General features: G+C 44.1%; 1 protein-coding gene across 3 annotated transcripts in view; it reads right to left on the bottom strand.

Annotated features, from left to right (window-relative positions):
• Window positions 1–542: 542 nt before the first annotated feature.
• Window positions 543–10,286, bottom strand: part of MYO1D (myosin ID) — a 275,272-nt gene continuing 265,528 nt past the window's right edge. For all 3 annotated transcript variants that reach the window (XM_063138455.1, XM_063138456.1, XM_063138457.1), the window contains one exon: window positions 543–3,062. In XM_063138455.1, coding sequence (XP_062994525.1) covers window positions 2,906–3,062 — 157 coding nt within the window. In that variant the 3' untranslated portion in view covers window positions 543–2,905. The remainder of the gene's footprint in view (window positions 3,063–10,286) is intronic.

The raw sequence follows: 10,286 nt of genomic DNA, 5'->3' as shown, positions 1-10,286 counted from the left end.
ATATGTGTTTTGGGTGTCAGGTGATTAATTATGTTTCCTTCATTCTATAATTATGCTGCAAATTTCAAAAAGCTTGTCAGAAGTGGACTTACTGGAGTCTGGAGGACTGGGTGAGGACTGGGTGGAGACTTACTGGAGGACTTACTGGGTGAGGACTTACTGGAGGATTGGGTGAGAGCACTGGAGAGGTAGGACAGATTGAGGGCACATAAAACGTATGCAAGTAGAAGAACGATGGGTTCAGGGTCAAAAGTGCCTAATGTTGGGAACAACCATCCAGATCAGATACATGTATTTTATTAACTTATTTAAGATACACACCTTTCAGAAGAAATAGTTCAAGGTGGGATCTTTATTAAAACCACATTGAATATTCTTCAGAATATTTCCCTGCCCCAAGATTTAAAAGCTTTTTGTGATCTTGAGGACTAGAAGCTTAAAGAAAAGCTATTAGAAAGTTCAGAATCAAAGCAAAACGAATGCTTATTCTGCTCCCAAAGATTTTCATTTGTTTACCCAGTACAAAACAGAGAAGCGGATTGGGTATAAATGAGAGTCGTTTTATTTATTGCAGTTAATTATTTAAAGAAAAATACGTTTTATTCATGACAAGGGTTTGTGCCAACATTTTTATAGAAACTACATTTTAAAATATTTATTACATTATTCCCCCAGGCTTAAAAATCAAACATACAATTAAGAAATAGTTAATTTAGACATAAAACCAAGAAATGCACACAGACTCTTTGACCTGGCTTGCATGATCGCCACTGTGGCTTAGGCATGCCAACTGCCATTTATTTAATTACCCACCTGGGTGCAGCCTGTCGTGCCATTTGAAGGTGGCATGGCTTGTTACAGAGGGAAACATCCCTGAAAGAATCCATGGGCTGTCGTTGGGTTATTTGATGGTTGATTAATAACCTTGGTAGGTGATTAGGCAATACTGCCCGACACACAGCTTGCTTAACTCTAGTGCTTGTTCAAACCACCCATCCCTCACACTCTCTCATATACACACTGCTAAGAATCAGAAAAGGCACAAATACTGTGAATTCACTTAAATCAAGACAAAATTGCATGTGATGTAGCCAATTTTACAAATTTGGAAGGACTTCCTTGCTACACAATTCTCTTCTGTCTTATTCAAATCCAACCATTGGGTTGGGAATCCATATGAGAGTGCTGATTAAACAGCTTCTGTGGTTAATTTGGCTGCTCCCAAAGTGAGAATTTGAAAGCACACTGGTAATTGAGAGAGAAGCAGTCACAGGCCATTTTGCCATTGGCAACAGGGAATAGAGTACAAACCCTTCATCTTGTTGGCAAGACTAGCCAAGAGCCAACTTTCTTTTCAGAAGGAAGAAATGGTCAGGCCATCTTAAATAACTGTCAGCACAGATGTGCTTGACAATGGATGTGGGAATGAACACTGGGATGTATAAGCCCATTATTGTATTTTTCTAGCCTGTGTTTTTCTACCTGGAATTGGTTAAAGACTTCAAACAATATTCACTTCCACCCTGTACTGCTGAAAGACACTTTAATATATTACAAGATTGGGCTCTCATAATATCTGGGCCAGCTGTAAAACAAGCAAAGAAAGGGCCGGAACTTTCCTCACTGGAAAGCTGGGTCATAAAGAAGAGGAAGAAACTGTCATGTATAGAAAAAAAAAACGCCACACCGTTAACCAGGAATGGCTTAGAAGTATATACCTACCTTGTTCTCCATGAGGGGTCAAGTTTGTTTCCCCAACTATGAACCTGGGAAAGGCTACATTCCCATGCTTTAAAAAACACCAGCACCAAGAACGAACAAATGGAAACCATTGTCATAAGAGCATAAGCGCCATGCTGGATCAGACCAAGGGTCCCTGCCACCTCTACCCCAGAAGTTAGCTGAATCTTCACAATGTAAGGTTTGTTTGCTTGCTTGCTAGATTGTTTGTTCATCTGGTGCGAACCTCTTCCAAATGCTCCAGAAGAGGATATTTCTTCCTGTGTTTCAAGATGCTTGGAAGAGCTCTCCAGCAATACCAAAACATGTGTATTTTGGCACCAAAGAAATATAAGTTTGTTAACAAGGCTACATCACTATTCAGCAGAAAGCTGTATAACCAACAAAAGGCAACTACAAGACTACACTGGCTAGGATGTTGCCAGGTGCTTGGATAAAGCACGTTATGCACTAAAAGCAGCATTTGAAAGATAATCATTAAGGAGATTCTGTGCACAAAAAAGGACTGGAGAAAGTTTATAAATAACTTTCAGATTTGGTGTTCTTTCCATCTATCTGTTGGTGCCTAGGCAAAATTACCGAGACTTCTTACAGTAAAGCAGTGCAGGCTTCGGAAGGTGCTGCATTGCACCACAGCAACCAACCCAGAAAAACAGCCAATATCCAGGCTGCAGGATTAATTCGACAATCAGCGTTCAGACAAAAACTCCTTGGACAAAAAGATGCAAGGGGGATGGGCAACCTATTGGGAAACTACTGTTATGGAAAAACATCTTTCCCACATGGTTCCTATTTAAAGTTAAGATTTGGTCTATGTGAAATCCACAGAAGTCTTTGGCTTCTACAAATGCAGTCTCAACAATTAATTAGATAACAATCTTAGGTATGGGGGGGGGCAGAAGGATGTAAAAATCCATTACTAAAAGGCACTTTGGTACAAAATGGCTCGGAAGTCATTTTGAATTTCATAGCTGGCATAATGATGGTGCTGGAGGGCGTTTTAAGCTTTTGCTCAGTGTAGCTTTAGAGACGTCTAAATGTGTGTCACAGGCAAACATCTTTACAACCCTCCTTCTCTCCCTGCAAGATTCAAAGCACAAGAGGCATGGAAGGGCGCTTAGAGGGGGAGCTTCTCTCCTATTTCCCTTCCCTAGCAGAAGCAATGCTAATTCCCAGGCACACAGAGGATGAAGCCTGCACGATCCTTGGTGAAGTTTGGCTCTGACTGATTGATTCTGGTTTCCACGGAGATGGTGCATTTCCGACCACGCATGCTGCACTGGACTGGGTTGGTGATGTTCACTTGCAAGTGGCGTTTCTCACTGTAGGGTGAAACAGGAAAATTGAAGAATGGGGGTTAAAAAACAAATAAGACACTGCACTTGGCAAACCTGCACAGGGCATTGCTGAGCAAGTTTCACCATTAAGCAAAGGGCCACCTTGAACTTGAGAGATCATCTCTGCCACTTCTTGGCAGCTTGGGAGGCCATGATTAACAACAGGTGAAAAAAAGAAGAAGAAATCACTGCTCCAGCTACAGTTCTGGCAGGACCATAAGGATAGATTGTATTCTGAGCATTCCTTGGTAGATCAGTGAAGATAGAAGATATAAGTTGAGGCAGGTTCTTCCAGTGGCCCTTGTGCCTCATGCCACAGACTCTTGCCCACAGAGCCCCCTGCAACAATAAATGTATTTCTAGTATTTCCATAAGCTCAAACAGTATAAATACATGCAACACAAATTTAAGTGGGCAGGAATCTGGTTTTAAATGTATAAGTACATAGACATAGACATAGACATAGAATAGCAGAGTTGGAAGGGGCCTACAAGGCCATCGAGTCCAACCCCCTGCTCAATGCAGGAATCCACCCTAAAGCATCCCCGACAGATGCTTGTCCAGCTGCCTCTCGAAGGCCTCTAGTGTGGGAGAGCCCACAACCTCCATAGGTAACTGATTCCATTGTCGCACTGCTCTAACAGTCAGGAAGTTTTTCCTAATGTCCAGCTGGAATCTGGCTTCCTTTAACTTGAGCCCGTTATTCCGTGTCCTGCACTCTGGGAAGATCGAGAAGAGATCCTGGCCCTCCTCTGTGTGACAACCTTTTAAGTATTTGAAGAGTGCTATCATGTCTCCCTTCAGTCTTCTCTTCTCCAGGCGAAACATGCCCAGTTCTTTCAGTCTCTCTTCATAGGGCTTTGTTTCCAGACCCCAGATCATCCTGGTTGCCCTCCTCTGAACACGCTCCAGCTTGTCTGCGTCCTTCTTGAATTGTGGAGCCCAGAACTGGATGCAATACTCTAGATGAGGCCTAACCAGGGCTGAATAGAGAGGAACCAGTACCTCACGTGATTTGGAAGCAGTATAAACAGTATAAATGTATAAATACATAGTTTAAACAGTATAAATATATGCAAGTGACTGATTGCAACACAATTTTGAATGTGCAAGAATCTGGTTTTAAATGTATTCAGGGCTGTGCTGCAAGGATGAGTTATATTTGGGTTTCAACCTTCCTACAATTCTACAATCACTTGTAAAAAAAAGTGTGTTTTACCTAAATCATACTATTTGTTCACAGAAGGACGGTAGGATACTATGTTCTCTCACACTACTTAAGATGGGCCTGTGCATTTCCTTCACAGCATGAGAAGCTTAACTTTAAGATATGAAAATAGATAATGAAATTCAACCGGAGAGATGGATATCAGATGTGGCATAATGATTTGCAAGCCATTCTTGCAAACATTTCCTTAATGCATTTGCTCTACTGGAACAGCTCTGTAGAATACTTCGCCACTCTTTCAAAGCAGTAGTGATGGAGGTAAAAAGAAGGCCAGACCCCTTGTACACACGGGAGAGAATAGGACATTTCTCCTTTGGCTCTCTATCTCCAATACCTCATGCCACCATCTGCAACTTAAAAATCCCACATAAAAATATCCACATGGGTGGTGGTGGGGAATCAGACCCAAGAGAGCTGTGCACTAAAATAACCCTCACATATCGACCCTTTGCTTTGAAAAATAAAGAGAGTTTACAGTCTTTCTGGCAGGGCTCCTGTTTTGGCAAATCTCCATGTGAAAGACTTTTTAGGGATTAATGCAAAGGTGAACAGAATATTTATTTTTAAGTTATTAAAGTAATATAGGGTTCCTTCAGTTGGGCAATTTCCCATGCGATCATTATGGTTTGGCCACTGTTTTTCCCATGTGCTTACACTATGGCGTTGCCATGCAGTATTGTCCCACCTTTTCATGAGTTGTTTTGCTATGAGGAAAATGCAGTACTTTTTGGCGGTCATGTGATGAAACTGCCATTGTCTCCCAATGTAATCCTCCCATCGCACGATGTCCTGCTTGAGTGGGCAGGTGTTGGGCGGTGCAGTGTTGATGTCAGTACTGACGAGGATCAGTTGGGAGAGTATCTTCCTGCTTCTCCACACCACTGCTCCTGCTTGGCTCCATATTTCAGGAATGCCTAAGCAGATGGGCAACGGAGAGGAGGATGTGAGCACATGCAACCCATTTCCATTTAAACCCCTCTCCCAGTGTACACTCAAATGAGAAAAGTTACTGATTGCATTTACAGGGACAATACTGACTTGCATGTGGAGTGGGAGAGACGCGGGCTTCTGAAGACACAGGCCTTAGCTAGACCTAAGGCTTATCCCGGGATCGTCCCGGGGTTGTCTCTGCCAGGTCCTGGGATATCCTGTGTGTCATTTACATGAACAGGGATGATCCTGGGATAAAGGTCTAGCTAAGGCCACAGACTCATGAACTTGCAAAAGGTCAGCACTTAACAATGAGAAAGGAAAACTTTTAGCCCTTTCTATTCATGCTCTATGAATGGACATGTTCCATTTCATGCTGAGAGAGGGGAGGGGCTACGCCAGAGGGGTGGATGTCCAATAACATCCTTCCAGGCTCCACCCACTCATGAAAATGGCATATAACGTTATGCATAAAAAGAAAAACTGACCATATAAAGACCCCATTTAAATCCTGAAAATAATCCAGAACAGGAAGAAGTGGTAAATTGCGAGAGAAAAGCGCTGTCTGAAGACGCCCATAATGTAGTTTTCTTTGTGGGGGAAACAGGACATTCAGGTTGAAATTCTACATGCATGTACCTGGGAGTAAGTCCCATTGATCTCAGTTGGACTTACTTCTGGGTGGACATGGATAGATCTTAGCTAGATCTAAGGTTTATCCTGGTTCGCCCCTGCCTGAGCACTGGATCCCCTGTGTGTCACCTAGATGAAAAGGTTTGACCCCTGGACGATCCAGGGATAAACCTTAGGTCTAGCTATGGCCATTGTCAACAGCCTACATAATTGGAATACTGGATTTTTAAAATGACTCTTCCCAGTCACATATCGGTGTATCTAATTAGATAGGAAGTGGTGGTTTTGGTGAAGACCTATCTCTCTTAAAGACAGGAAAATTAATCATTTTAAGTGCAGGACTTCCTGACTGTTAAGAGCAGTACAACAATGGAACCAGTTACCTAGGGAGGTTGTGGGCTCTCCCACAGTAGAGTCCTTCAAGAGGCAGATGGACAACCATCTGTCAGGGATGCTTTAGGGTGGATTCCTGCATTGAGCAGGAGGTTGGACTCAATGGCCTTATAGGCCCCTTCCAACTCTACTATTCTATGATTCTATGAGTATCCTTTGATACAGTATAAAACAACAGTATAAAAACAGCATTGTTAATATTAAATGTTAGCCACCTTTTTTTAAAAAAGAGAGAGAAATAAACACACACACTGTTGATTCTGTCAGATCAGGGTGCTGTTGGGACAGCAGGCAAAGTCTTCTACTGTTCCAGGTATTTAATACTTCTTTACTTGTGCCACAGCAAGTTGCTTCAAAAATCCCTGATTAATTTGCTATTTTTGAAGTGCCTTAGCAGGCCCAGATGAGCACATGGTAAAGCCAAAGCAGGCTAGTCTTACGGTGAATCACCAGGGAGAAAATAGTACTCTGTACTCTTAAAAGTACCCCTCCCCTTTAAGTTGTTGGGCAAGGAAGTAGCAGGGTTTGATACTGAGGTCCTGCCTGAGCACCTGAACCCCTGATGTAGTGCATGGCTCATCCCAGTGAGGCCATACACTGCCCAGTGATTCTGCTTCTCCTGTTATCACAGGGTCCATAAACAAGACTTCACTCCTAATTAACCTGCCACTGTACTCTGGAGTAAAACTCCTGTGGGGTAGGATGGAATACTAATAGGGTGACCCTATGAAAAGGAGGACAGGGCTCCTGTATCTTTAACAGTTGCATAGAAAAGGGAATTTCAGCAGGTGTCATTTGTATATATGGAGAACCTGGTGAAATTCCCTCTTCGTCACAACAGTTAAAGGTGCAGGAGCTATACTAGAGTGACCAGATTTAAAAGAGGGCAGGGCACCTGCAGCTTTAACTGTTGTGATGAAGAGGAAAGTTCCCCATATATACAAATGACACCTGCTGAAATATCCTTCAGGAGCCCTCTCCTCCTTTTCATATGGTCATCCTAGGAATACACCACTCTTTAACCAGCCTGATTCTATCAAAAGGTGGTTTCCATAAGTCTCTTCTGGATGATGTTGCCACAAGGTATGGCAATGTCCTCCAACATAACTACACTAGTCTTTTGTCGGATTAGCATCCATGTAGTGCAGCGGTGTTGAAGCTCTTTCAGTTTGAGGGATGAATCCCAGTTTAGAAATGCTCTCTGAGGCCGCCTTCCATTGGCAAGGAGGCTAAAGCTAAAAAATACCAAATACCAGTGTATTTTAGTTTAAAGCTCTTCCTGCCAGGAACTATACCTTAGGAGAGGCATTCTAACCTTTTAGAATGGGGAAAAACTGCACAAAAGCCAGGACACCCACCAGTGGTTGTGGGGAAGGGTCGGGGCTAGCAGAAAGGTGTGTGGTCATCTGGGGACCCCAGGAGGGCCAGATTTGGCCTCTGAGTGTGAGGTGATGCACCCTGATGTTTTTCACGGCCAGTCTCAGACAAGTCATCTTACCCCTTGCTTCAGTTCCCAATCTGTAAAATTACACTATAAATGGGAGAAGAAAATGCTGTCACCTACCTCAGGAACAGAGTGGGATTATTCATCTAAGGCTGCAAAGCCATGCACACTCAGTTCAGTAAACTCCACTGAACAGAGTGTGATTTACTTCTGAGTAAACATGCACAGCTTTGTGCTGCCTGTTTACAAACTGACTACTTTCGTTTCCATACTCATTTGTTTGCTAAGAACCTTGTGCAACTGCCACGAGCCCATCAATCGTTACAGAAGATTCTGGGTAGGGCTCACTCTCAGTTCAGGCAGGGCACAGGCCAGACTTGTTGGGCCTCAGCAGCACCCCTACATGAACAGCACACCCCAAACTCCCCAGCAGCCACACATTGCATGGGGATGTTAAGTAGTAGTTAAGGAAATGTATCTGTTCTTACTAATCTTCATGGAACTCCTAACATGTTTCCGGGGAACCCCAAGCCTCCCTGTAACACCATTAGGAAATCACTGGTCTAAGAAAAGGAACATCTCAGACCAGTTTAGAATCATGGTAAAGCCTCTCAGGTAATTCTCTGCTAATCTCCTCTGGACTTGGAGAAGTGTATATTAGCTCACACACATACTTCTTCACAAATACAGCTTTCCATACTTAGTGGAAGTTCAGCCTGTTCCCACCACCTTTTACTCTTCCCACCACCTGTTCCCACCACCCTGCAGCAGACATTCCTAACTGGCCCCATTAGGGTGGTTCTACCATATAGTCAGATACAGTTGTAAGACAAAAGGGTTTCCTATACTGGGTTCCTCCCTCCCACTCTGCCTTTTGAACTTGTATCAGGGGTGGGCAATTTCAGGAGGTCCCAGGGCTATTTCTGCCTCTAAGCCCTTCCACCTACGCACGGTCTGTAGTCTGCAGGCTGTAGTCTGCAGGGAGACCTGAAAATGAAATCAATTAATAATGAATTGATTTCATTTTCATATCTATCTATCTATCTATCTATCTGGGGAGGAAAGGCATAAGCAGCCACTACAGAGAACCAAAACTACCAAATTTTGTTTACTTGCAAGTATAACCCTTTTGGCATTTCATAGCAGCTACAAATGCCATTTCTTTAATTTTGAGGTCACCTCAAATTTGGTCAGTTGAGGGAGTGAGGGGGAGAGGAACACATATTGCCCACCCCTGTACTACATCTTTATTTATTTATTTATTTATTTAAGGATTTTTATGCCGCCATTCAGCCAAAAAAGGCTCTCATGGCGGCTTACAAAGGTATTTCTTGACAGTCCCTGCCCACAGGCTTACAATCTAAAAGACATGACACAAAAGGAAAGGGGATTGGGAGGGAGGAAGAGGAGGAGGGGGGAAAGGAAAGCAAATTCAGGCACTACAATCTTAGTTGGAAAGTTCAGCAGTTACAGTTGACAGCAGGAGGGAGGGGGCTCTCAGCTGGAGCTGGACCCAGGCACGGTGGAGAGGTGCCTGGCTGCTGCTTCCTCCCTCTCTGGTGGCCTCTGCAGAGACAGTTGGTAGCAGGAGGGAGGGGGCTCTCAGCTGGAGCTGGACCCAGGCACGGTGGAGAGGTGCCTGGCTGCTGCTTCCTCCCTCACTGGTGGCCTCTGCAGAGACAGTTGGTAGCAGGAGGGAGGGGGCTCTCAGCTGGAGCTGGACCCAGGCACGGTGGAGAGGTGCCTGGCTGCTGCTTCCTCCCTCACTGGTGGCCTCTGCAGAGACAGTTGGTAGCAGGAGGGAGGGGGCTCTCAGCTGGAGCTGGACCCAGGCACGGTGGAGAGGTGCCTGGCTGCTGCTTCCTCCCTCACTGGTGGCCTCTGCAGAGACAGCTGGTAGCAGGAGGGAGGGGGCTCTCAGCTGGAGCTGGACCCAGGCACGGTGGAGAGGTGCCTGGCTGCTGCTTCCTCCCTCACTGGTGGCCTTGAGTATTTGGTGAATTATCTGGAAAGGAAGATTGCTCTTAGGACACAATCAATACTTCTCCACTTCAGCTTGACAGAGATCAACTCTTACCACTTTTTAAAGTCACAGTGTATGGTTTAAACAGTGGAGATAAAAGCATCCTTTACTTTCACCGGCAATATCAAAACCAACGTTAAAGACAAAACAGGTAGGAGAAAAAGCTGCATTCATGGGTGCTTCCAGATTAGGCTTTTATGGTGCCATCACTCTGCCTCATTTATGGAAGTTTACAGGGATCCAGACATTATCATCTTGTACTTGTAGCCCTGCAATAATTTCCCATCACTTTTTTTCTTAATGCAGAAAAGGAGAAAAATATAGAATAGCTGCACAACGCCTTCTAGAGCTCCATCACATCAGCACTCTTGCCACATCTGGTATCTAGTATTGCAGCGTGGGACTCACACAACGTTATCCCTGTCCTGCACCCATCTTGCCTCTTTTCCTCTGTTTTGAGTATTATTTTGGTGCAAGGAAAGTCTGGATTATTTTCCCCAAGTGGATTGAAAGCTCCCTTAAGCCTCCATGTATTGTTGTCCTCTCACATTTTCCTTT

This window comes from Elgaria multicarinata, chromosome 11 (assembly GCF_023053635.1).
Source record: "Elgaria multicarinata webbii isolate HBS135686 ecotype San Diego chromosome 11, rElgMul1.1.pri, whole genome shotgun sequence".
Classification (NCBI taxonomy): Eukaryota; Metazoa; Chordata; class Lepidosauria; order Squamata; family Anguidae; genus Elgaria; species Elgaria multicarinata.
Note: the sequence above shows the minus strand (reverse complement) of the source record. Positions and strands in the feature narration are given on the sequence as shown.